Source organism: Trichomycterus rosablanca, chromosome 2, assembly GCF_030014385.1.
Source record: "Trichomycterus rosablanca isolate fTriRos1 chromosome 2, fTriRos1.hap1, whole genome shotgun sequence".
Lineage (NCBI taxonomy): Eukaryota > Metazoa > Chordata > Actinopteri > Siluriformes > Trichomycteridae > Trichomycterus > Trichomycterus rosablanca.
The window spans coordinates 38,302,087-38,328,824 of NC_085989.1; the positions used below are offsets into that span (position 1 = coordinate 38,302,087).

The 26,738-nt window shown below is 38.4% G+C and overlaps 1 protein-coding gene across 4 annotated transcripts in view; it reads left to right on the plus strand.

Annotated features, from left to right (window-relative positions):
• Positions 1-26,738, plus strand: part of trip10a (thyroid hormone receptor interactor 10a) — a 57,630-nt gene that overhangs the window by 14,095 nt on the left and 16,797 nt on the right. Inside the window, exons 2-10 of one of the 4 annotated variants that reach the window (XM_063015194.1) lie at positions 4,255-4,370; positions 6,143-6,199; positions 6,366-6,513; positions 9,930-9,992; positions 10,227-10,331; positions 14,190-14,318; positions 14,503-14,649; positions 18,145-18,333; positions 22,858-23,037. In XM_063015194.1, the coding sequence (XP_062871264.1) occupies positions 4,255-4,370; positions 6,143-6,199; positions 6,366-6,513; positions 9,930-9,992; positions 10,227-10,331; positions 14,190-14,318; positions 14,503-14,649; positions 18,145-18,333; positions 22,858-23,037 (1,134 nt within the window). The remainder of the gene's footprint in view (positions 1-4,254; positions 4,371-6,142; positions 6,200-6,365; positions 6,514-9,929; positions 9,993-10,226; positions 10,332-14,189; positions 14,319-14,502; positions 14,650-18,144; positions 18,334-22,857; positions 23,038-26,738) is intronic. The other 3 variants (XM_063015204.1, XM_063015214.1, XM_063015222.1) reach the window with 3 other exon arrangements.

The following is a 26,738-nucleotide window of genomic DNA, read 5'->3' on the forward strand; positions in this document are numbered from 1 at the left end:
GATTGTTTTTTCACATGACTTTGTAGGATGTTTGTGTATTCCTGTACACATTCAGTCAAAAGACCCTTTGTGACGTGGTATTGACATTGGACAACTAGGCTTGCAATCAGCATTTCATTTCATCCCAAAGGAACTCAGCTGGGTTGACATCAGAGCTTTGTCTAGGCCTCCAGAGTTTCTCCACACCAAACCGTCTTTATGGACCTGACATGTGCCCATGGACACAGTTATGCTAGAACAGAAAAGAGCCTTCCCCACTGGGAACTCAATAACGACCCTTAATTTGCTTCAGCTGTGATGTGTTATGTAAAAACTAGGGATGCATCAATACAATTTTTTTCCCAACCAAGTACAAGTACAGGGGTTGGACAATGAAACTGAAACACCTGGTTTTAGACCACAATAATTTATTAGTATGGTGTAGGGCCTCCTTTTGCGGCCAATACAGCGTCAATTCGTCTTGGAAATGACATATACAAGTCCTGCACAGTGGTCAGAGGGATTTTAAGCCATTCTTCTTGCAGGATAGTGGCCAGGTCACTACGTGATGCTGGTGGAGGAAAACGTTTCCTGACTCGCTTCTCCAAAACACCCCAAAGTGGCTCAATAATATTTAGATCTGGTGACTGTGCAGGCCATGGGAGATGTTCAACTTCACTTTCATGTTCATCAAACCAATCTTTCACCAGTCTTGCTGTGTGTATTGGTGCATTGTCATCCTGATACACGGCACCGCCTTCAGGATACAATGTTTGAACCATTGGATGCACATGGTCCTCCAGAAGGGTTCGGTAGTCCTTGGCAGTGACGCGCCCATCTAGCACAAGTATTGGGCCAAGGGAATGCCATGATATGGCAGCCCAAACCATCACTGATCCACCCCCATGCTTCACTCTGGGCATGCAACAGTCTGGGTGGTACGCTTCTTTGGGGCTTCTCCACACCGTAACTCTCCCGGATGTGGGGAAAACAGTAAAGGTGGACTCATCAGAGAACAATACATGTTTCACATTGTCCACAGCCCAAGATTTGCGCTCCTTGCACCATTGAAACCGACGTTTGGCATTGGCACGAGTGACATGCAATTTTTAGCGCAAAATCAGCAGTAAATAATAAAGTAACCAAACAATTATTTTTTTCACCCACAGGAGACATATCTTATGAGTCTAACTGACCACACACACACACACACAGGTTTAATGTTATTTAGTTTAGTCTGAAAAAACTTAAAAAGAGCCTCACAGTGAAGATAAACCGAAAGCAACAGCGTGTGTGTGTTTCTTTAAAAAAACGCTTTGTTCACAGTGTCGCTTTAAATGATTCTGGTTCAGGAGTCGAATGTGACGCGTAAGTTTCTCTCTCCGTTTTTACTGTTATTAATAAATGCTGTGGTTTTAAATAAACACCAGCTACTACAGAACATTTTGTGTGACTTTCTTACATTAAAAAGCTTCATTAAAAAGCTTAATTAAACCGCTATTACCACAGAGCGGTCACCGAGTCAGACTCGTTCCGTCTGTGGAGCTAAAAGTTCTGATTACCCTAAAAGTTCAGCAGATGATCCTGAACTAACGAATTTGGTAATGAATAAACTTTTGCCTCTGATTGGCTCTGTAACGTTTTCTGTTCTCATCTACATCAAAAGCAAGAACCACTTACGATTTACCAAAGTGAACCAGGAGTTTATATAACGTGCTGATAGAATCGGCTCAGATGTGACCGGGTTAAATTATCTTTTTAAAGTAAATATTTCAGTCAGCAAAATTACATCGTATGTGTGATGCACAACGTTAATTCTGTTATTTTAGGTCGTGAAGAGCTTTCATGATGGTTTCTGTATGATGGTTGATGAATGGTGATGTGATGGTTCGTGTTTTGTAGCGCAAAGTCTGGATCAATCCACTGAGCTGTTAACTTAACATGATCTTTATATATCACACGATCGGATCGGCTACATTTGGGAAATATCGTCCGATCGTCGATAGCATATTTTGATTGAAAATCGGCCGATATCGATTTAAAGTCGATCGATCGTCCCATCTCTACTGCTAATTGAACCTTCACACTCTGCTCTTACTGGTGCAATGTGCAATTAATGAAGATTGGCCACCAGACTGGTCCAATTTAGCCATGAAACCTCCCACACTAAAATGACACGTGTTTCAGTTTCATTGTCCAACCCCTGTACATGTACTTTTGTACTTGCCGATGCCGATACCAATACCTATTGGATCAGATATCTGACATGCTAGAAAACTCGATCCGGTCGGCGAGCGCTCGGCGAGCCGGTCGGATCGAGTTGTTGGATAGTTCACACTTAGCGATCGAGAGCCGAGTTTTGATCACCGAGCAAACGCCGAGTTGCTCCCGAGCCGGCAAATCTAGCGCTGACCAGTCGCTGAGCGAAAATCAGGGCAAAATTCGTGTAGTGTGAACTAGGCATAACGCAGCAACGTGCACTAGGCACACGGTATCGGATGTTTAGTATCGGAGCCTCGTTTGCGAGTACGAGTACAAGTTAATGAGCGTGGTATCGGGCCATGCCAGTACCAATACCAGTATCGGTACTCATGCATCTCTAGTAAAAATCATAGACATTCAAGTGTTTAAGGTGTGTTGCAACCATGGTGAAAACTAAGAAGCTTTCATAGGAGCTGAGAGAGGAGATCATTTCATTGGACCAAAAGGTCAAGGGGTATAAGATTTCCTAGCCCTGTAAAATTAGAAACACTATAGGGAGTATTGTCCAGCCATTCCAAACTTATGGCGCAGCAGCAAACCTGCCTGGCTGAGTAAGAAAGCCCAAAATTAAACACTGAACATTGAAAAGGATGCCCTGATAAAGGTTGGGACAGGTTTATGGTGTCAGTGGCAACCATAAGAAGATCACTTAACAACCAAGTACTTAATTTCCAGACTCTATGACGCATGCCATTTTTTTACTGTGTGGTTTTATTACTGCCACTGTAATGGCAGTGTTAGCTCAGTGGTGTATTTGTACTGGACTAGTAATCTGAATGTCGCTTGTTCAAGCCCCACTATTGCCAGGTTGCCACTGTTGGGCTCTTGAGCGAGGCCCCAGACCCTAAGTTGATTTAACAATTGTAAGTCGTTTTGGATAAAAACGTCTGCTAAATGGCGTGAATAAAACATTCGCTGTTGATCTGCTCTTCATTAAATGAAGCACAAAGCTAAGTTTTCTATTTTATTGTGATATTATACGGTTGTAAGTCAATGGTTAAGCCTTGACTAATGGCAAGCGCTTATCAGAATTTGCCAAAATTTGCATTTTAAGGTGCACCTAGTCTGGTATCATCACCTCATACCCAGATAGTGGCTGTGATTAGGTTCAGGTAAAGCAATCACTTGATCTAACTAAGTTGGATGTTGTCTGAACCGTTATGCATCATCTACTGTACTTGGGTGTTTATTTTGTGATAAATTCATTTTGCTTCCAACAAAACACAGTTGGACTGTTGTGGCCTAGTGATTAAGGTACTGGACTAGTAATCCAAAGGTTGCTGGTTCAAGCCCCACTACTGCCAGGTTGCCACTGTTGGACCCTTAACCCTCAATTGCTTAGACTGTATACTGTCACAGTACTGTAAGTCGCTTTGGATAAAAGCATCTGCTAAATGCCAAAAATGTAAATGTAAAATGTAACACTACAGTAGCTCTCATACATTGCACGTTGCATATATTTAACCTCTTATTACCCATCCTGGCGGCACGATGGCTCGGTGGGTAGCACGGTCACCTCAGGTCCTGAGTTTAATTCCCAGGTTGAGCGGCCCGGGTTCATTCTAAATGGGGTTTGCATGTTTTCCCCATGTTCGTGTGGGTTTCCTCCTGGTGCTCCGGTTTCCTCCCACAGTCCAAAGACATGCAAGTGAGGTGAATTGGAGATACAAAATTGTCAGTGACTGTGTTTGACTTAAAGACTTGAACTGATGAATCTTGTGTAACCAGTAATTACCTGTCCTGTCATGAATGTAACCAGAGTGTGTAAAACATGACGTTCAAATTCTAATAAATAATAAATAATATTATGACCTGTCCTCCTCTGTGGTTTAATGGGTAAAGGGGAATAAAACATGTATTTAGAATTAAATGTGACTGAGTGACTTGTGTTGACCTGGAGTTCTAATATTATTAAATTATGCAAATGCATGTAAACAAGTTGATCTAATTCTTTTCGAAATCTGATTTTTGCACTACTTTCTAAATTAACGTATTGTTTCTTTTTCTCCACAGGACCAATATGACGTCATTGAGAAACACACACAGTCTGGACTGGATCTGGTCGAGAAATACATTAAGTTGGTAAAGGAGCGGACAGAGATTGAGCAAAGCTATGCCAAGCAAATAAGGTAAGCAATTCCACAATGTACAACACGCAGTTGGTGTAGACAATAATGTTTACAATGTTCAGGGAGCAGTTGCAACTGAACAAAAATCATTGTTACTGGTTCTCATGACTTATTCTGGTCTTCAGAATGCAGCCTTGTTCTAAATGCAACTGGGTTAGATTCCTTACCCTTGCAGTTTTTCACATTCATTTGCTTTTGTTTTTCACTTTCTCTTCTGGCTGTCCTTTTTTTCGGCTGTTTGGTCTTTATCGCTCTGCTCCTTCACTTGGCTCTTCCTGTGCCCTCTGGCTGGAGAGAGGAAGTGGGAGCAGACTGGCACATGACAATGAGGATGTGGTTGACTAGTCTTTTAATGGAAATTCTACTGCCTTAGCCACTTTTATTTTATAACAAGAACTCAATCCAGTAGCCATCATTTTTAGAACAGACAGTGTGTGTTTTGTCTTACTATTTTACAGGGGATTCGAGTTGGGTACTTTGGTCGTCTTGACCCCATTGATGTTTACTGTTGTCAGTTGAGCCAGGTCAATATCGTTATAATCAGGATTTAATGCCAAGGCAAGTTTGTCAAATAATGACGCTGTCAAATATTTGACAGTGACAATATTTGACAAAGTTGAATTTCTAGAGTGGTTACTTTCTTTAAAATAATTAGCTTGGAAACCAAACAGGTATTTTTTTATTTAATTCCATTTGAAATTAAAAGGTAGCGTATGGCATGGGGTCTGCTTCAATTTTAGGACACTTGTTTTAGTAGCCTCCTCAATTAGAAAAAGCTCCTAACCATGTAAGCTGTGCACTATACTTACATTTTTAAACGTTAATAATTTGTCATTAAAACATGAACTTTGACTAGAAGTGTAACTTTTGCTAAAGACTAAAGGCCAGTTTCTATTAAATAAGGTTAAACGGTTCATAATTTGTGTTTTATAAAAAGAGTTTATACAATACAAACAGGATGCAAATCAATCACGGGGCCTCTGCCACTTACAAGCAATTGTGGACTAGTGTAATTTCCCACCGAGTCACTAGCGCCCATTTCTTTTCTTTTTTATTTATTTATTTATTTTATTTTGATTGCTAGAGTTTGATGTTGTTTAATTAAACTGTATTGGTAATAAATAGCTGTGCCCCACATTCCAAATCTATATAATATTGACATACTTTAAAATAATACTATAGTCTAAAATAATCTTGTAAATAAAGTTATAGTATTATTAATAATGTTTGGGACATGGCACCTTTGCTTTGAGAGATGAAAAAATTGTTAACTGGATGCTCAATTGTGTGGTTAATTTTCTAATTAAATGTAAAGTGATGATGGTGGTGGTTGTAAGCAAAGGTAGTGCTACAGCTCTGGATTACGAGCATCTGATTCTAAAATAATTTTAGATTAGCACAGTATTTCTAAATAGTGCAAATTTATATCTTGATGTATTTTTAATCAATATTTCAGTGTGGAAAATAAATATTTGTTACCTAGACCTTACTGGTGAAGCAATTAAAACAAATGTAATGCAGTCTTTTTAGGACTTCTAGCTGAGAAATGTCAAAAGTGGCAAATTTAATACTGGTGTTTAATAATGGCAATTATATATGAAGTCAAATCAGCAAGACAGTGTGCAAGATGTCAAGGGATGTGTGATGTCTGAATACTTTCTGAATCCACTACGCATTAGGTGGTAAACACCAAATAAATATTCTTAAAAAGCTACAAGGTGGTAAGCAGATTATGTTAAAGGTTAATTGTAATTTCATTTTGATGTCTCCAGGAACCTGACCAAGAAGTACAGTCCTAAGAAAGGCAGCAAGGAGGAGCAAGAATGCAGGTAATTCCTTACATAATTTAAAAGACATTTGTTTAGGCATATTAGTTTAAACAGTCACAAAAAATTTGGTCCATTATGTCAGGAAGTGATTCCAGCCCCTAGACTAAACTGAAATCTGCTCCTGTTTTACATCTGTATCCATTTCCATCTGTGTCTCTTTTTTCAGGTTTTCCAACCACCAGTCCTTTTTCGACATTCTTAATGAGATGAATGATTATGCAGGGCAGCGAGAGCTGATAGCTGAAAACATGATGATGAACATCTGCATCGAGCTCACCAAGTATCTGCAGGAGCTCAAACTGGAGCGCAAGGCGGTAAGAAAAAGAGGAAAATAGAAAGTGGGCCATGCTTAAAATAAAGACACCAGTAGGCTAAACGAGTGGAGAACAGGAAGAAATGAAGGGTATTAGAGGGTTGTACGAAAAAATAGGAGAGATTTTAGTAGTCATAGACAGCTCATGCACATTTGTTTTTTTTTTCCGGCTGGTCCGGTATTTAGGGGTCACCACAGTGCTGTGTCTGATCCATTTAAACCAGCACAACACACACTAACACACCACCACCATGTCAGTGTCACTGCAGTGCTGAGAATGATCCAGCACCTAAATAATACCTGCTCTGTGGTGGTCCTTTGGGGGTCCTGACCATTGAAGAACAGAGTGAAAGCAGGCTAAAGTATGTAGAGAAACTGATAGACTACAGTCAGTAAATGTAGAACTACTGTATGTAGTTCTACTGTAGAAGTTATTCTATATGGTAAGTGGAGCTGATAAAATGGACAGTGAGTGTAGAGGTGGTTTTAATGTTATGGCTGCAACACATTTTTTACCACCGAGTTACATACCTTTCCTGTACTTTGCAATTGTATGCAAACTGAGGACTTTGATAGTTGTACTTGTGAAAGTGTAATTTTTTCCCTTTGTTGCTTGATCTAACACTCATCTGCTTAACAGTCCAGGGTCTTCACTGCCCGAAATAGCACTTCAAAATTAGGTCTACACTTATTTCAAAGCTACACTGGTGTAACATGCAGAATGTGGCTAGGCATTATTTTGGTGAAACAAGCTGGGACGTACCTGAGAAAAGGTGTTCCCATGCCATTGGCACTAATACTCACCACACACCCATACCATGACACATACTGGCTTTTGAACATCTTAGTTGGTAACAATGGGTGTGTTTGAAAACCTAGTGAGCTGTCTTACTGTCTTACCGCCTACATAGGCAGCTGCCTAAGTAGAGAGGATTCTAATAAGTCATTGACTTATAAGTCAGGTTATTCTAACGCACTACTTAGACAGTGATTCCATCTGTTTTCGCTAACACAGTTAGCCTCATGTCATTCAAATCAACACACTAGCATGTCAACTAATGTCTTTCTCTGTGTACAGAAAACGGTTAAATTAGCTGACAAGCCCGAATTTACAACTAAATGAAATTTGTGCAAGTTTATACAAATTAAAAATCAATAAGAATTTATTTGCGTTTGAAAATAACCCGTTTCTCCGCACCATTCTCCATGTTTTTCTGTGAGAAAAGTTGTGCCGCACTGAATGCTGGGATTGCCTTCATTGCTAAGGCAGCATCGGATGCTCCCTCGTTCTTGAGTCAAAATACCGTTGAAATTTTAAGATACCTTACTAGGGAGGATATTAAGGCATCTAGGATTTCGAACAGCCTCCTTCTCGGGAGCGCACATAGGATGATGTGAAATGCCGTCTATGTAGAGAGCTCACTAGGTTTTCCAACACACCCAATGCTTCTTTTCTCTTTGGCTTTGGCTCATTTTTTTTCTGCCAAGTTGGTGCTGTTTTGGGTGTTGAACTATGGCTTTCACTTTGTCTAAACTTGTATTTTGTAATTTCTGCAACTAACTGTGTTTACTGACAAAATGTTCTTCAAATTATTCCTCAGCTCTATAGCATTTAATATTGCTATTTAGCCTTCTTTTTAATATGGAAAAGATGTTGCTGGAATACACTACCCCACTTCCTTTTAAAATGTGTTACAGTTAATCTAGCTTAAAGTTAATCAGTGAGGTTAAACATTGTGCTTTTGTAATTTCCAAAGACGGATTGCATTTGTAATTCGTAAGCCCAATTCCAGAAAGTTCATAAAATAAATGTAGTTTTGGCACTAGTACCTCACACAGAACATACACAACACAGGCTTACTTAAAACTGGTGTATGCTGGTTTATTTCTGTCTATTTTTCTGCCTCCTTGTGTGTGTGTGTGTGTGTGTGTGTGTGTGTGTGTGTGTGTGTGTGTGTGTGTGTGTGTGTGTGTGTGTGTGTGTGTGTGTGTGTGTGTGTGTGTGTGTGTGTGTGTGTGTGTGTGTGTGTGTGTGTGTGTGTGTGTGTTTGACCAGCCCTTCCTTAGTAATTATATCTAAGTTGTTATTCAGGTTTTTTTCTATTTTAATTATTTATTCATTCTTATGTAATATAGATAGTTTACTAGTTTGCCAGCTATTGTCATTGCAAACACAGTAGTATCACAAGTACAGCTCTGTTTTGAAAACAGTAAACCATGGCCTAAATAATCAATAAATTAATGTTCTCAGTTTTAATTATGTACTAATTTCTTTTTAGAATTAAACCAACACTCAGAAATGCAAAATATAATTGGACAAATAGAAACAAGAAATAATAAAAGGAACTAAACATAACACTGTTAATGCCTAAATGATATTATCATCACTATCATATGTATGAAGTGGTGTTAAACTCTAATAAATATATAAATAAAAACCAACATTCAGAAACCAAATGGCAAAAAATAAATACACCATTTGTACTATTGTACTTGTACTACTATAATTAAAAGAGTAATTAGGAGGCATGTGTAACTAACTATTTAAAGGCACAAGATTAGTTAATCATCAATAATTGTTGATTGGAAGTTTGGTGGTGTTTGTTTTGTGTATACATTTTGTCAAGTAGAAAGTACATCAGTCATGACCTCGGTGAAGCAATTATTGCTGCTAATTAATCTGGAATAAGTCTGTCTACATTAAAATTTGAAAATCACCTTTCAGCAATGAGGAGGATTGTTTTAAAATAAAGAGCAATCAAGACGGGTGCCAGTCTACCCAGGAGTGGGCATCCTGGCAAATTCAGTCCAAAGTCAGATCATTTGTTTAAAGAAAACTTAGATGCTCCTTTATGGGAGCAGATGTAGCCTACCTACAGGTTTCTAAAAGTATGCTTAATAGGTATGTTCATGACAGTACAATTATACATTATACTCAACTAGAAAGAACAAGTATGGCTTTTATGTTAGGGTGGACAGGAAAATGGTCATAGGACTTAGGTTTGCAAAATTGATACTCTGAGATGCTGTGGCAGGATCAAAAGAGAGCTGTACATACAGCAATGCCTTCAGCATCAATAAACTGAAGCGAAGTTGTAAAGAAGAGAACTAAAATTCTTACAAAAAACTTTAGTTCAAGTTACTTTTGTTAAAAGTGTGTTTACATGGTCCTAAATTATAGGATGTTCTTTTTTTCCCACCGTTTTTCCCATCGCCTAAGGTTTATTGTTTATTAAAAAGGTTGGGCGATGGCCATACACTTGTTAATAAGTCAGTAATAATTAAAACAACAATAATTAAAAACAAAATTGTTTAAATTCATTTTAAGGTCCCTGTGCTCTATTAGTGTATCATATAGACTGTATGTCTACCGTTTTGTTTTATTCATTTTTATTGACTTCACTGTTATGTTTTCAGCATCTGTCAGATGCCAAAAAGGCTCAGCAGACATTGGAGAGCAACTCCAAGCACCTAGACAATGTAAGTGCACATCAGTGAATGAGGTTCACAGTGGGTGAGGGAGTGTGCATGTGTTGACTGGAAGCGCTAGTCTGCAAGCGATAATTGTGTCTGTCTGTCTGTCTCTGTCTGTGTGTGTTCACTGTAAGTAGGTTGTTCTCTGGCGTGTGTGTGTACGCATTGTTTTGTCAGGTAAATCCTTTCTTGTAGAGTTGGTTGGTTAATTGTGTGTGTGTGTGTGTGTGTGTGTATCAGAGTAAGAAACGCTTTGAGAGAGAGTGGAGAGAAGCAGAAAAGGCGGCACAGTATGCAGAAAAAACAGATCAGGATATTAATGCTACAAAAGCAGATGTGGAGAAGGTATGTGCAGTCACTTTCACACAGTCTGTGTGTGTGTGTATACAATGCTCTAAGGAGTTGTATCACCAACACACCATACTGTTGACTTTTCTTATAGGTAAATGTGCTTTAAAAATTACATATATTTACAGATATTTAATGTTTTACATGATGACCTTTATTGATATATTTTCATATATGCTAATTCCTAATATGAAGCCTGCAACACATTTCATAAATGTTGGGAGGGGGACACTGTAAGATTGGGAAGTTTGTGGTAAGAAATGCCTTTTTTGAAACTCTTCACAGGTAAACAGTTTCATAAGTTAACAAAAGAAAGAAACATTAACAAAAGGCTCAGTCATATACAAGCGAAAAAAGTAAATTGTTTATCAATTTAAGAACAATGTTCTCTGAGCACAATTGCAATTCATCAGACAACACTGCATTTAAAACCACTATGGTTAAGAGGAAAAGGACCTACCTATTTGTTAACAATGCAAAGTTCAGCATCTGTCATGACACAGGCCTCTTTACAAGTATTGGTAATCTTGTACAAATGGTACAAAGGGTTTTAAGAAATTCACTTCATTTGAATTAGCTTAAAGCCTAAAGTCACACTAAAGATGATAGAAAGAATCCTTTATTAAAGAATGATTATTTTTAACAGAAACCACATATGTTGCAGATATTGCCACCCCTGCATCTAATACTTTTTACAAGGATGGAGAATACAGAGAAGAGAATTTGAGACCCTTTCTCTTTACAGAATTGTCCAGGGGCCTAAGTCCTCTCTTGTGCACTCTCTTTTTTGAGCTCACCTCACAGGTGTTCTATGGGGTTTAGATCAGGGAACTGAGATGACCATAACAGAAGCTTGATTTTGTGTTCAGTAAACTTCTTTTTATGATCTGAGCATGTATTTTGGATTATTGTCCTGCTTGAAGAGCCAGTGACGACCCACTTTTAGTTTTCTGGCAGAGGCAGACTGATTTTGATTTAAAGTCCAGGTCCCATCTGTTTTTCATTACACTTTGTCACCTCTCCTGTACCCCATTCATCATTTGAAAGGGACCCCTACTGACCAGATGTTATTTGGGTGGTGAACCATTTTCAGCACAGCAGTGACACTAATGTGCTAATGACAAAGTGTGTTGTACTAGTACAAGTGTTGTTTGGGTTTTATCCTTAATGTCAATGCTAGGAAGAGAAGAGTGCTCTAACCAAAATATAAACCAACAGCATTCTGTGATCAGAAATAGCCTACTGATAAAAAGTCTAGAGGAAGATTAACACACTGTGCATGAAAAAAAGAACATAGGTGTAGTCTCTAACTGCAAACCTACACAGATTGCTCCTAATAAGCAGTATTTAAAAAAAAAACCCAACAACACTGCTGCACCTGTAATGACACTATCAGTTCATTACCGCATTTATTAGAAGATTGGTCCCGCGGTTCCCAAAACAAACTGCATGACATAACTCCCCACATCAATGTTAAACACAATCGAGACTTCTTAAAAAAGGCAAGACCAGACAATTGTAACCAGGTCATACTGCCCTCCCCCACCGACACCTTCTGGTTGGCGAGCAGACACCAACTTGACAGTTATGTGCTACAACCCTTACAATTAAACATATTTTGTTAGAATGTTCTAGAATTTCAGGTTAGAGAACAATAAAGACTTGATCGAGAAGATTACTCCAATTAAAAGTCTTTTTCGAAAGACTTGATGTAAAGCAAATGATCTAAACTGATAATGATGTAGTTTCAATAACAGTCTATGCCATAATTATAGCCAGTATGTTGCTGATGTGGCAGTAAACACAAACAAACAAACCACATTTATCATTTCAGTGCAAAGGATGATGGTTAACCCAAAAACCATTTAGTCACTGGTCTTTTCAACCCATTAGTTGGAGAAGATGCAGAAGAAAGTGAAGAAATGGTCATTGTGGGAGAAATGAATGGGGTCAGACACTAGTGGATTTCTGTTTTGAACATAAGTCGGTCATCACCAACACAGCAGGCAGATGATGGGGGTCCCTTTTAGAATAGAATAGAATAGAACAGAACCTTTATTGTCACTATACACAGGTACAATGAAATTTTGTATGGCATCTCTCCAATAGAGGTAATAGCAGCAGTAAAGAAAAGAGTAGCAGTAAAAAAATCAACATTTTTTAGTCTTAAAGATTAAAAAAAGTAATAAATTTACACTCTGCAAAAGTAATGTACATGTGCATTTATAAATATTAAATATTGTATTTGTGCAAATGCTGCATAGTCTGCATGTGAAGCATGGTGTGTGTGTGTGTGAATGTGTGCGTGCATGCGTGCAGTCTTTTCTCAGTCCTGTGGTGTGTTCTGTGCCTGGATGGGGACTGGGTTTTGATTGGTCAGTGGAACGTAGGGGATGATAGTATACAGAGCTGTAAATGGGCTACAGTTAGTTAATGGATGTACACAAAGTTAACCTGTATGGTGAGTGTATCTTAAAGTATTAACTATCACACGTGCTAGGTAGGTGTGTGTTTGGTGAGTGTATATAGGAAAAAACTAAAGGGTTGATGAATTATCTTGTCTTTTTATTGTTTTATTGAAAATGGATTAAAAAGGATTTGCAAATCAAATATAATTTGTCTGTTTTATTTAAAAAAATAAAAATAGTTGCATGGACTTTAGACTGTGTGTGAATTGACACTGTATTCAAAATGTTGCATGACACAACCAAAGTACCTGGTGCTAATCCCTTTGACATTTTTCCTGTTGATCCCATACTATTCATTATTTTTAAAACACCTTTACCACTGCACAGATGCTGCATGCTATAATTTGATGCCCCACCCGAAAGGCACTTGAACACCAGGAAGTCTTTGCATGGTGTGGAGTTTGCATGTTCTCCCCGTGTCTGTGTAAGTTTTCTCCTGGAGCTCCAAAGACATGCAAGTAAGGTGAACTGGAGATACAAAATTGTCCGTGACTGTGTTTGACATTAAAACTTGTGAACTGATTAATCTTGTGTAACAAGTGACTACCGTTTATGTCATAAATGTAACCAAAGTGTGTAAAAAAATGATGTTAAAATCCTAATAAATAAATATATACAGTATATCTCAGCCAGAAGAGTACCTATGCTATGTTGTGGGAGTCCTCATGGGAGGATATGTTTGAAAGTAGGTGTCTTGAGTGCTTGAAGCTTCAGAGACGAAGTAACAGAATAGGATTGCTGAAAATTAAAACAATAAAATGTAAATTTGATATTTGGATATTATTAAGGAGAGACTGCTTAAAAGCATGCATATGTTTAGAAATATGTTAATTTTTTTTATCATTTACAAATTTCATGGACATCCTTCTTTTAAAGTAAAATGATTTTAGCCCTTAAATCCTGCTCTGCATTTTAATTTTGCCCTCTTGTCCCTGGCTTGCCAAATTTTAAAGGCTAATCTGCACCAGAAAGCTCACTTAATTACCTAACAGTTTTTATTTACATATGCTTTAAAGCTCTATCATGACCACAAAAAAGTCAGACATGTCATGGATTAATAAAAAAAATGGCTAAATGTTTTAAAATTTTACACTTACAGCATTCAGCAGACTTGCTTATCCACAGCACCTTACTAAAGTGCATAGAGAAGTAAAAATTTTCCCACACAAGTACAATTAGCTTAGCATTAAGTACACACTTCCTGGCTCTATATAGTGCATGAATGTTTTCTCTTATGCCATTTCTTATGTGATTTTAGATTTTCCTGAGATCGTTTCTTACTGTATTGATGCTAAAACCTTACATTTTAGTTGGGCACATTTCCAGAAACAAGTTTGGTCACCCCTATTTTACACTAACCAGACTGTCTCTGTGTGTGTGTATTTAGGCCAAACAGCAGGCAAATATGCGCACGCACATAGCCGAGGAGTGTAAGAACGACTACGCTGCCCAGCTGCAGAGATACAACAAGGAGCAGAACCAGTTTTATTTCACTGACATGCCTCTTGTATTCAATGTAAGCAATAGCACATACCAATCCTATGCTCTATTTTCTTACTGCACATCAAGTATCATGTGTTTATTTTATCTGGCAGTTTCCATGTAACCTCTGGTGTTTGTGTGCTTGTGTGCTTGTGTGCTTGTGTGTGTTTGTGTGTGTGTGTGCGTGCGTGCGTGTGCGCGCATGTGTGGGTCTGTAGAAGCTTCAGGACATGGATGAGAGACGTGTGGGGAAGCTGGCACAGACCTATGTCGTGTTTGCCGATACAGAAAGACAGGTCATGCCTATCATTGGGAAGTGCCTGGAGGGCATCACCAGAGCTGGCACCAACGTCAATGTGAAAAACGTGAGCGCTACATCCATGTCCGTCACATGCACTGGTTTTGTTGTTTAGGGTCTAGTGTTCCTCCTCGTTCAGAGAACATGCAAAAGCTTGCCTCACTCTCTTAGTCTCATAAAAACACAGATTAGTCTGTTTTGATTTAAAGAGATGGACAAATCATACATTTATTAAGCCAACACACTGGACAGGAGTGCTAGCTGACCATGTAAATTACTGTAGTTAGATGTTAAAGGCCCTAATTTACTAAGAGTTTAAACACAGAATGCTCATGGCTTAATGGTCCTAATTAAAGCTGGATTGTTGTGGGAGATTAAACTTGCACAAAACAATGTAAGATTAGATTTTGTGTGCATGTGTTCGAATTCTTTCAGGGATGTTGAGCAGCATGTGCAATGGGACCTCTTACAAAATACTACAAAAATACTAGCTTTCAGAATCAAACACAGTGAGACACTGAGTAAACATTGTATGTGTTTGTATACTTTGTGTGTGTGTGTGTGTGTGTGTGTGTATATATATATATATATATATATATATATATATATATATATATATATATATATATATATATATATTATATATATATATACAGTGTATCACAAAAGTGAGTACACCCCTCACATTTCTGCAAATATTTCATTATATCTTTTCATGGGACAACACTATAGACATGAAACTTGGATATAACTTAGAGTAGTCAGTGTACAGCTTGTATAGCAGTGTAGATTTACTGTCTTCTGAAAATAACTCAACACACAGCCATTAATGTCTAAATAGCTGGCAACATAAGTGAGTACACCCCACAGTGAACATGTCCAAATTGTGCCCAAATGTGTCGTTGTCCCTCCCTGGTGTCATGTGTCAAGGTCCCAGGTGTAAATGGGGAGCAGGGCTGTTAAATTTGGTGTTTTGGGTACAATTCTCTCATACTGGCCACTGGATATTCAACATGGCACCTCATGGCAAAGAACTCTCTGAGGATGTGAGAAATAGAATTGTTGCTCTCCACAAAGATGGCCTGGGCTATAAGAAGATTGCTAACACCCTGAAACTGAGCTACAGCATGGTGGCCAAGGTCATACAGCGGTTTTCCAGGACAGGTTCCACTCGGAACAGGCTTCGCCAGGGTCGACCAAAGAAGTTGAGTCCACGTGTTCGGCGTCATATCCAGAGGTTGGCTTTAAAAAATAGACACATGAGTGCTGCCAGCATTGCTGCAGAGGTTGAAGACGTGGGAGGTCAGCCTGTCAGTGCTCAGACCATACGCCGCACACTGCATCAACTCGGTCTGCATGGTCGTCATCCCAGAAGGAAGCTGACGCACAAGAAAGCCCGCAAACAGTTTGCTGAAGACAAGCAGTCCAAGAACATGGATTACTGGAATGCCCTGTGGTCTGACGAGACCAAGATAAACTTGTTTGGCTCAGATGGTGTCCAGCATGTGTGGCGGCGCCCTGGTGAGAAGTACCAAGACAACTGTATCTTGCCTACAGTCGAGCATGGTGGTGGTAGCATCATGGTCTTGGGCTGCATGAGTGTTGCTGGCACTGGGGAGCTGCAGTTCATTGAGGGAAACATGAATTCCAACATGTACTGTGACATTCTGAAACAGAGCATGATCCCCTCCCTTCGAAAACTGGGCCTCATGGCAGTTTTCCAACAGGATAACGACCCCAAACACAACCTCCAAGATGACAACTGCCTTGCTGAGGAAGCTGAAGGTAAAGGTGATGGACTAAACCCAATTGAGCACCTGTGGCGCATCCTCAAGTGGAAGGTGGAGGAGTTCAAGGTGTCTAACATCCACCAGCTCCGTGATGTCATCATGGAGGAGTGGAAGAGGATTCCATTCGCAACCTGTGCAGCTCTGGTGAATTCCATGCCCAGGAGGGTTAAGGCAGTGCTGGATAATAATGGTGGTCACACAAAATATTGACACTTTGGGCACAATTTGGACATGTTCACTGTGGGGTGTACTCACTTATGTTGCCAGCCATTTAGACATTAATGGCTGTGTGTTGAGTTATTTTCAGAAGACAGTAAATCTACACTGCTATACAAGTTGTACACTGACTACTCTAAGTTATATCCAAGTTTTATTTCTATAGTGTTGTCCCATGAAAAGATATAATAAAATATTTGCAGAAATGTGAGGGGTGTACTCACTTTTGTGATACACTGTATATATATATATATATATATATATATATATATATATATATATATATATATACACACACACACATCTTTGCAGACAGTCTGAACCCAAGTTATTTAGTCCATTTTTGTTGTCTGGTCATTTCATTTGTTACTACATATCCATTCCTGCATTTTAGGCCTTCAACATATTCCAAAAACAGTTGGACAGTAAAACATATTACTATGTAATGTTGTCATTTCTTCTCACAACAGTTAATAACACCTGAAACACTCATTTCCTTTGGTTTCCTCTATTTTGTCCTATTTTTTCTGCAAACACATTATAAGGTGTGCTACAATATGAGTTATGCCTTGGTAAAGGATGTGATTCTGCATTGTCTTGTTGAAAAATGCATGGACGTCCCTGGAAAAGATGTCCTATTAAAGGCAGCAGATGTTGCTCTAAATCTCATTGTATTTTCTGCATTAATGCTGCCATCACAGAAGTGTTAATGACCTCTGCCAAGGGCCCTGAAAGTCAGACCCTGACTTTTAGACTTGTTGCTGATAACCTTCTGGATGGTTCTTTTTGCCTTTGGTTTGGAGCACACTGCATCTATTTCTTCCAAAACAAAGATCTGGAATACTGATTCATCTGACCAGAATACATGTTTCCACTGTGTGTTTATCCATTCCAGATGCTTCAGCGTCCAGATAACTCAACAGCGCTTCTGGACATAGTAAACATAAGGCTTCTTTTTTGCACAGTAAAGTTTTAACTGGCGTTTGTGAATGTAACTGTACTGTAGTGCTTGACAAAGGTTTGCTAAAGTAATTATTTTCCCACATGGTTATATCGGCTATTGATGAATGACGCAGTGCCATCTGAAGGGTTGGAGATCACAAAATCCACAACACAAAGTGTGCAAAAAGTCAAGGGGTCTGAATATTTTCTGAATCGACTTTATAACCTTGCAACCATTTAATATAAAATCTCAACTTTTGAAATGAACTCTGATTGTATTGTGTTACTTGTTTTACCTGTTAGATTCAGATGTAGTTTTTGTTTTTTAGATGTATTAGATTACATTTATGGTAACAGTATCCATGTTTTCTGTCTAACAGTAGTGACATATGCACCTACACAATTTTTGGATGCATATCAAATTGCATTCTGTGTACTAAATAGAATGTGATGATAGCATTAATAGTGCTCATTATTTATTGTGTATACTATTGTTTGTATTATTTATTTTCTATTATTTATACGATTTATTTAAGACGTTTTTTTTTTTTTTAGCCGTTTCTTATTAAGAGAAACAAAGCTACATGTTGATAAAAATGTCTTTTTGATTTCAGGACTCTTTGGCTCTTATAGAGCAACACAAGTCAGGATTTGAGCGACCTGGTGATCTGGATTTTGAAGACTACAGCCAGGGCATCAACCGCACTTCCTCTGACAGCAGCTTAGGCACCCCCAAGGGTCCACTTGATCTGCTGGGCAAAAACAAAAGCAAACCGTTTTGGCTTTTCAGCAAGAAGAGTAAGGTAGGATCTTTTCACCCGTTTCAACATGTAACACAAGTATTTGTGTTTACGGCTGCAACTGATATTTTAACATATTGTAGAGCTGCATTTAATAAAATAAATTAAGAAGGAGTTTGGGTTGAGACGGTCAGTTACTGTATTTGTCATGGTGGAGGCTAGGTCAGCCCTTGCCCTCTTGGGCAATAAAAGCCAAATATAGTACATTAACTTTCTTTTAGCTTAAACTTTGTTTCGAACCCAACTCTAATGCCATGTACATAGCCTAATTTGAGCTGGAATGGCAATAAACACAAACAAACAAAGCTCGCTTGGGCTGTTAGACTGCTATAAAAGGGAATTGACAGTGACTAAAAAATAGAAAAATGAGCAATGACTGTAACCAGTCAGGAAATAATCACTTATTTAATGTTCCAGCTGCTTATTTTTCATACTTAACATAACAAATTACCAGTAGAACTATACCAAAATCAAAAAAGTCAATTCATTTTTAGAATAATAGACAATAATGATTCTGTACTCACTCCTGTAGAAGGAAAAAAAAAAAAAAAAGAGATTTATTGAAGTCCCTGTAAAGTTCCACTATACTCACAGTCCCAATGTAGAACTCGCAAGTTACAGGTTGTATCACGAAATGGATACGAGATGTGTGAATCCAGGTAAATTTCTTTAATAATCAGCATTATAAATGTTGTTGACATATTGTTGCAGCCCTAATACACAAAGGACAAGTTAAGGACTCTAACCGGATTAGGAAAAAACATAACTCTTTTGTATTACTGTCGCCCAGGCATTTAAACCTCCTTCCTATTTTATTCTTTCTGAATCATTCTAAGGATGAAGTCACACAGAGCAATGACTAGCAGTATAATTGCATTGTCTATGTACAATTATGTAGGAATTTTCTTTATACAGGTTGACAATTCGACCTTTAGCGTACTGAATCAGAGCAATTCGGTCGCTCTCGGACCTATACAAAAGCTGTGTTCTTCCACCTTGTTCTTCCTGGAACATAATTTCCAAAAACTTTCTCTCTTTTTTTAAACAAACACACGACATGTATGCTCACGCATGCACACGCACCTACTTTTTTTGCATGGCCAACTTTCTAGCTATGAGCTCATTTGTTTTGCACTCGGCACGTGACAGGAGTTCAGTCATGCCTAAAGAGAGCAGGGCACAACAGCCACTATCAACACACTACTGCTAGTATACAAAAATAATAGCTTGCTAATTTTTTAACCATGGTAGCTTTGTGAAATGCCAAATATCACTGAAGATTATGTGCTGGTGTGTGGTAAACTTCATTAAAGAGGTTAAGAAATCCCCTGGGTGAGTGTCTGGAGGGCAGAGTAGAGAGCCATGTGATTATGCAGGCAGATGGTTTCCATCCAATACAGCACATTGCCCTTAGTGTCCTCTGCAAAGTCATTGGATCCTCTTTTTTGTCCAGTTCAAGTCCAGAGACTGAGTGACTATAGTTTGACCTCCTTACTGTAGTCATGTGACCTCTTATTAGTTTAACTTCTTTTTTCACTCTTGCTGACACCCAACTGTGCATGTCTGCTGTTTTTTGTCCTATCCTGTCTTTCTTTGCTCTGTGTCCAGTCAGCATGTGCCTCTGTCCCATGCCACTTTCTAATCTCCTAATCAATTAATGACACAGCAGAGTCTCAACAGTGCAATAAAACGTCAAAAAATTATTTACTGTAGTACAAGTAATTGTGAGAAGTTATTTCAGGTAGTTGTCATGTTGTTACTCTTACGTTCTTATTTGTAATATAGTATAATATTAAATAATATAAAACAGTAAAATATATTATTCATTAAAAGGGTTTATTCACTTTTGTTATTTAGCATACTTTCAGTGCAAATATGTTCTTCAGATTTAAACAGAATCTCTTTTAACCAGTAAGTGACCACCATTAGTCTGTGTTTAACCAATAATTAACAATTAAAACTTGATGTTTTATATTTTGCTGAGATGCTATGTCACACGTTAAGTGTTAATTGGATTATTTTCATATTTAGCACTTAGTGCAATGCTTTTTTTGCTGAGAAAAAGATCAGTCAATGGCACAGCAAAGCTGCTTCTGTATTATATGTGTGATGTTTGGTCTGTTCTTAAAAATCTGGTAATCATAGGGGTGGACAAATAATACATTCATTAGCTTGCCCAGGAATGTAAATAATTAAATGTGTTTATTCTAAGGCATAATTAACTAGGCTAAAACAGACTAGCCAGTGAAATCTAATCCAAATACATGATGTGAACTAGTGAAATACATGGATTCTTGATACTTTGCTTTAAGTAGAATGCATTAAAGTATCAACCAGTGATAGACATCGCCAAACACTGTAAATGCATGACTAAAACTAGTGAAATCATTCTAGAAATTGATCATTCATCTTTATTAAAGATATAAAAGTCTATCTGGAGTACTAACTCTTTTAAATGAGTATCTGTAACAGTACAGCATCTGTAGGTTGCATTGTGATCAGGCAGCTGACAAACCTGAGCAATATAGTGAGTTATGCTGTACAGAGCTGCCATCTTCACACTTTATTATTTAATAAGTATCCAGAATGTGTGATACACATTAGAATTTTAACCCTAATATAATTCCAAATATAATGCCCGCTTGGTGAGGTAATTGATATTCAAATCTGTTGTGCATGAGCTTTTAAGGTAATTCGCTGTGTTAAATCTGCTAGGCAGATAAAAGACTAATAGCTCAGACAAATTATATCTTAGTACTGTGTGCTTGGGCTGCTGATTTGTCCACCCCTGTTTCTTTTGACCCACTGTATTTGTCTTTATTGTTGATACTGTTTAAGGGAAAAGTGTGGCTCCATTCCATCAACCCTCACAAATTGGATCCAGCTTTTACTTGATTGAAAGTGAAATGGATATCTAAAGGTCTTCATGCAATAACTGTATAACTGGCTAAAGCTGAGTGTTGTAGTTTATATGCATATACTATAGTGCTTTGAAACATAGCAAATAATTGATTTGAGTAGCCCTGGGGGAAAGACATCTGTTTTGTATTTCCTATTGGCTATCATCCATAGTGTAGAGGACAGCCTGGGTTTAGCCAGTGAAGCCACACTTTTCTTTCTCATGCTGGTTGCTGGGCTTTAATATTGTGTGCTGGAGTGTTATTGATGAATTTGGGCTTAATTGTTCAATCAAGTTTTATAGCACTGACTTAGGGGGCTTTAATGTTTATCTGTGGAGATTGAAAATATAAGAGCCAGCAGTTTTCATCCTACTTTTTATTCCTAGCATATGCAGGATTTTCCTGATTATTTTTAACTATACTGTACTAGGGATGCAGATTTTGCCAGTGCAATTTAACCAATTTAACAGTCATTAGTTAAGGGGTTAAGTCAACCAACAAGCATATAGTGTCCCATAAAGATATAAAACACTTATAGTTTCATATAAACAGGTCTTTATGCTTTATTGATTTAAAAAAAAAAGCACAAAATAGTAAACATGCGAAGGAGCGTCGTTTCGAATCCAGCTCTGCCTTCACGGTCGAGGCTGGGCGGCTATGGACAACGATTGGCCTGTTGTCCGGGTGGGGGGCGGGACTTGAGACCGTAGGGGATGCTCTCTCAGGAACGGGGCGGTTGCGCCCTCTGCTGGCTGGTTGGTGGCGCCTGTATGGAGACGGGAGGGGGTGTGGCGGAGTGTGTGATCCTCCGTGCACAGTACTCTGCCACGCTGCACTCGTCAAGTGTGGGTGATAAGACGGTCGATTGGCTGTGCACGTTTCGGAGGAGGCGTGGAACGGCCTCGTCAGCCCCAATCAGGAGCAGGAATCCGCACTAATGAGAGGATGATAGATGGGACGAAATTGGACGTGCTAAATAAAAAAAAAATAATAATAAAAAAAGAAACAGCTTTGGTAGACGTGTTTTACACAGTCACACATTTTACATTCAAACATTTATTGGTAATATATACCAGTTGCATTTATAAGTATTTGAGACAATAGAATTTACATGCTTTCTCAGTACAGTATAATAGATTAAAATCATTGTCTGTTTATTTACCATGCTTAACAAAAGCAGCTGGTGGAAATTAAAGTAAAAAACATAGATATTCTATTAATAGTGGGCTAGGGATTTAGGTTACTGCTAAGTTTAAGCTTTATTGGCTGTAGGTTTTAGCTTTAGAATATAGGGCTTTAGGTTTGGATAAAGGGGCATTAGTATTGGATCGGGGTTAAAATCTATTCGCTGAGCTGTGAGATTTTAATGTTGGGCCGTGGTGCATTGAGGCTTTAGTGCTTGGCTGCGTGTGGCTCACATCTCCGCATTTTTAGGATCCTGCTGAGGTCGCTCGTGTTCCTCGCTTTGTGATGTTGCTTACGGTGTTTGATGGTGTCTCTCTCTTTCCCTTGTCATCTTGGTGTGTTTGTGTTTGTGTGTGTGTCACCTACCACCTCCTGCCATCCTCTCCCTCCTGTGTTCCTGGTGTTGGTTCCGTCCACCTCGTCCTGCTACACCCTTTCCCAGCCTTCCTCCTCCCCACTCACGCCCTTCTCCACACCCCCTGCCCCCTCGCCCGCTAATGGACCCCCCTCCCCCAAGTTTGGCCGGGACCCTCTGTCTTACTGTTTGAAGGAGATCAATAAGACAGTCAAGCCACGAATGTCATCCTTCAGGAACCTGCGCAGAACGGTGAGTGAGAGAGAGGTCAGGAGCCATTTAGCCTGAATAATAGTCATGTGCAGAGTGGTCAGAGCCTAGTGCATGTTTAAGCCCTTTTAGGTCACCTCCAGGTCATGGAAGAGAGAGACATCTCTGAAAGCTTCAAGAACACTGCAGAACATCTCCCCACAACAGACATTTTTTCTGACTGCTCTCATGAACACATTGTCTGTCTGTCTGTCTATCTCTCTCTTTTAGAAGTATTCCCTGGAGAGGATCACGGTAATCAACATCATAATGATGTGGTCTGGTGTGGTGTGGGGTTTTACACAGTGTACTTTTTGCTGTTTTATTTATTTATTTTGGGCTGATTATATATTGTAGTGTTTTCAAATGGCCATCTATGCATTATACACACAGCATTGAATTATTACTAAAGTTTCAATTCTCTTGGCAGTTGAGCTTAATTTGGCTAAACAAATTCTTTGCAAAAATACTGCACAGAAGGTCATGCACTTTGTCAGACACTAAAGCTTTTTAGGCACGTGGGTTTGTTTACACTACATCATAGTCTGCTCTTATAACCTCAAACATCTCAGTACCATATTTCTTCAAAATAAACACTTCTTAATTAGTTTTGTCCCAGGTCCAACATTTGTCTTATAGTGGTAGCCTAACACAAGGGTAGTGGGTCTAACACAAGCTGGGATATGCGAAAAAAGAATTTCATTATACTGTATGTTTATGGCAAATAATGGCACTCTATTCTATTCTATATTGTGAGATAAAAAGCTGATTTACTTTCTAACATATTAAATTTCATCTAACAAAATTAATGGTGAAATGGCAGCACAGTTGGGCAGCATGTAATATTGCTGCTGCACAGCTTCATGGTCCAAGTGTTTACTCCTCTTCTCAGGTGCTTGTCTTTCATGGGTTTCCCTGGGTAACCTGGTTTCCTTCCACCTCCCAACGTCCCCATTTGGATAGTGGTCACCCCTTGCCATCTTTAATGCCGCCGTTCCAAGTAAAATGTCTGTGCTCTAGTCTTGTTATGCAATTTGTAAACTGTCCTTTTGAAAAGTGACCTGGTCTTGGTTGTATAACTTCATCTCCATTGTCTCAACCATGGAACAATAATATTAGCAGTACAAGGTGTATAATGTTAATCAGAAAAGTGCAGGTAGTCATGTAAGCTAATTATAGATGTTATAACAGCTACAAATGTGAGGTGGGCAGCGCGGTGGCTAAGTGGGTAGCACTGTCGCCTCACAGCAAGAAGGTCCAGGATTCGATCCCCAGGTGGGGCTGTCCGGGTCCTTTCTGTGTGGAGTTTGCATGTTCTCCCCGTGTCTGCGTGGGTTTCCTCCGGGTGCTTCGGTTTTCTCCCACAGTCCAAAGACATGCAAGTGAGGTTAATTGGAGACACAAAATTGTCCATGACTGTGTTTGATATAACCTTGTAAACTGATTAATCTTGTGTTACGAGTAGTTACCGTGTCTGTCATGAATGTAACCAAAGAGTGTAAACATGACGTTAAAATCTAAATAAACAAACAAAGAAACAAACAAGTGTAAGGCAGGAATACCCTGGACAGGGTGCCAATCCTTAGCAAGGCTTTGGCCATTCTGTGTAGACACCCAGCCTGCCAATAGCACTGTGGAGATTCAAACTGCTTTTTTGCTAATAGTTTATGGCACAGTATTGATTCTTGAGAATTGAGTTCCATCAACTTGATCCAGACATGATGTGTAATTCATCCCATATTTACTGCTTTTTAACTCATAAATGGTTTTAGGAAAATATAGATTTTTTTAAGTGGTGGCATTAATAGTCCTTTGTAAATCCATCGATACCTGCTTGTGGCCTACTTTGGACTTTCTGACCACCATTTGGGGGACACTGTTTTAAAATCGATCATAGATTGTGTATAGGCCATAATCACCTTATAGGGCATAAACAAATGCTTAACATACTTTTTATAGATGGGCTTTGTGTCACAGTTATTACTTCTAAGTAGGGCTGGCTCGATACCACTTTTTTATGTCCGATACGATACTGCAAATTGAGTATCTGGCGATACCAATCCGATACTGTCATTTCACCTCTCAAACAACTAAGCAGTAATAATAATACATGTCTCAGTGCACCATGGTTAAATTAGCTATCTAAATAACAATGCTCAGACTGTGAAACAAATATTCTAAAGGAGTAAATACAGCACCTACAACATCACAGTTATGCAAAACTGCTGTTTTTATTTAAACTTTTACACACAGAACATTTAGCAGCATTTTTGGCTTGTTTAACAGCACTGTACAAACATTTCAAATAAAATTTAAATTACAACTTTATCTGTATTTAACAAATAATTTTTATATATATAAATGGGGTTGGACGAATATATATATAAAATTTTAATATAAAATTCTAGATGTGTCAACTCAAGTCTACACCTTGAAGAGGCAGCGAAAAAATATTAAATAAATAATAAAAAATATTGTTTAGAAACAATTAAATAAAAAAAATAAAATAAACAAATGTACCTATCTTTTCCCGGCTTGGAGATCTCTCACATCCTCAACGAATTTTAAGCCATTAGTGTTATGAAATAAAACAAACTACACCGTTTCCCGTTTAGCCACAGATGTCCTCTTCAAAATCCAGCAGGGTTTTTTAATAAGCGCAGCCAAACACTGCGTCAATTCTAATTGGTCTATCGCGTTTGATTGACATCCACATCTTCCAATTGTAGACACTTTGAACGACATGCCGTGAAAGTGTTTTAGAAGTGGCAGTAGTAGATGATTTTTTTTTAAATGCTAAAAGTTTAAGTAGATCAGTGTGTGTTAATTTCTGAACGGCCTTATTTACATTGTGTTATTTACATTAAGTAACAATATCAGATCGGATTACATGTTTTTTTCCTTCCGATATCCTATCCAGTGATTTGGGCCAATATCAGACCGATACAGAGTATCAGATCGGTGCCAGCCCTAGTTCTAAGCCATTTTAGCTGATTACAATTATTTTCCAGAGTTGAAAAATGTAGATTTTACTCTATCTTGAATTAGCCACAGCTGCTGGTCCAGCTGCATGTTCTGGAGACTTCTGACAAGTATTTAAATACCAGTGTGATAGTACCAGATGTCTCACATAAAAAGCCAAATAAATGCAGCCATCACTAGGATACTGGTGTCAAACAGAACTTTACATTTTAATATCATATGTTATTATAGAATATATTATATATATGTATAATATAGATTATATATATGTATATATTAGCATGAAAAAATTTTAATTCTATAAATTCTACAGACCCCTGTTGACATTTGATTCAGCCTATAATCTGTACAATTAAATTGATAAACAAACTAAAACTGAAAAAAAATAATAATAATGATGTGGCTGCATAAGAGTGCACACCCTCTTATAATTGGGGAGGTGGCTGTGTTCAGAACGAACCAATCACATTCAAACTTAAGTTAAATAGTACACAGTGAGATCAGTTAAAGTAAGCCTGATTAACCTCATACAAAGTTCAACTTTCCCAGTTGGATTTTCCTGACATTTACTAATTTGCATCTTACAGCAAAAGCCATTGTCTGCAAAGAGCCAAAGAGCTCTTATGGTTGAAAGGCAGGTGAACGGTACAAATAATTTCCTAGACGTTATATACATGGATAAAATATGGCACAACAGTGAAATTACCAAGAACTGGATTTCCCTTAAAGGTTGATAA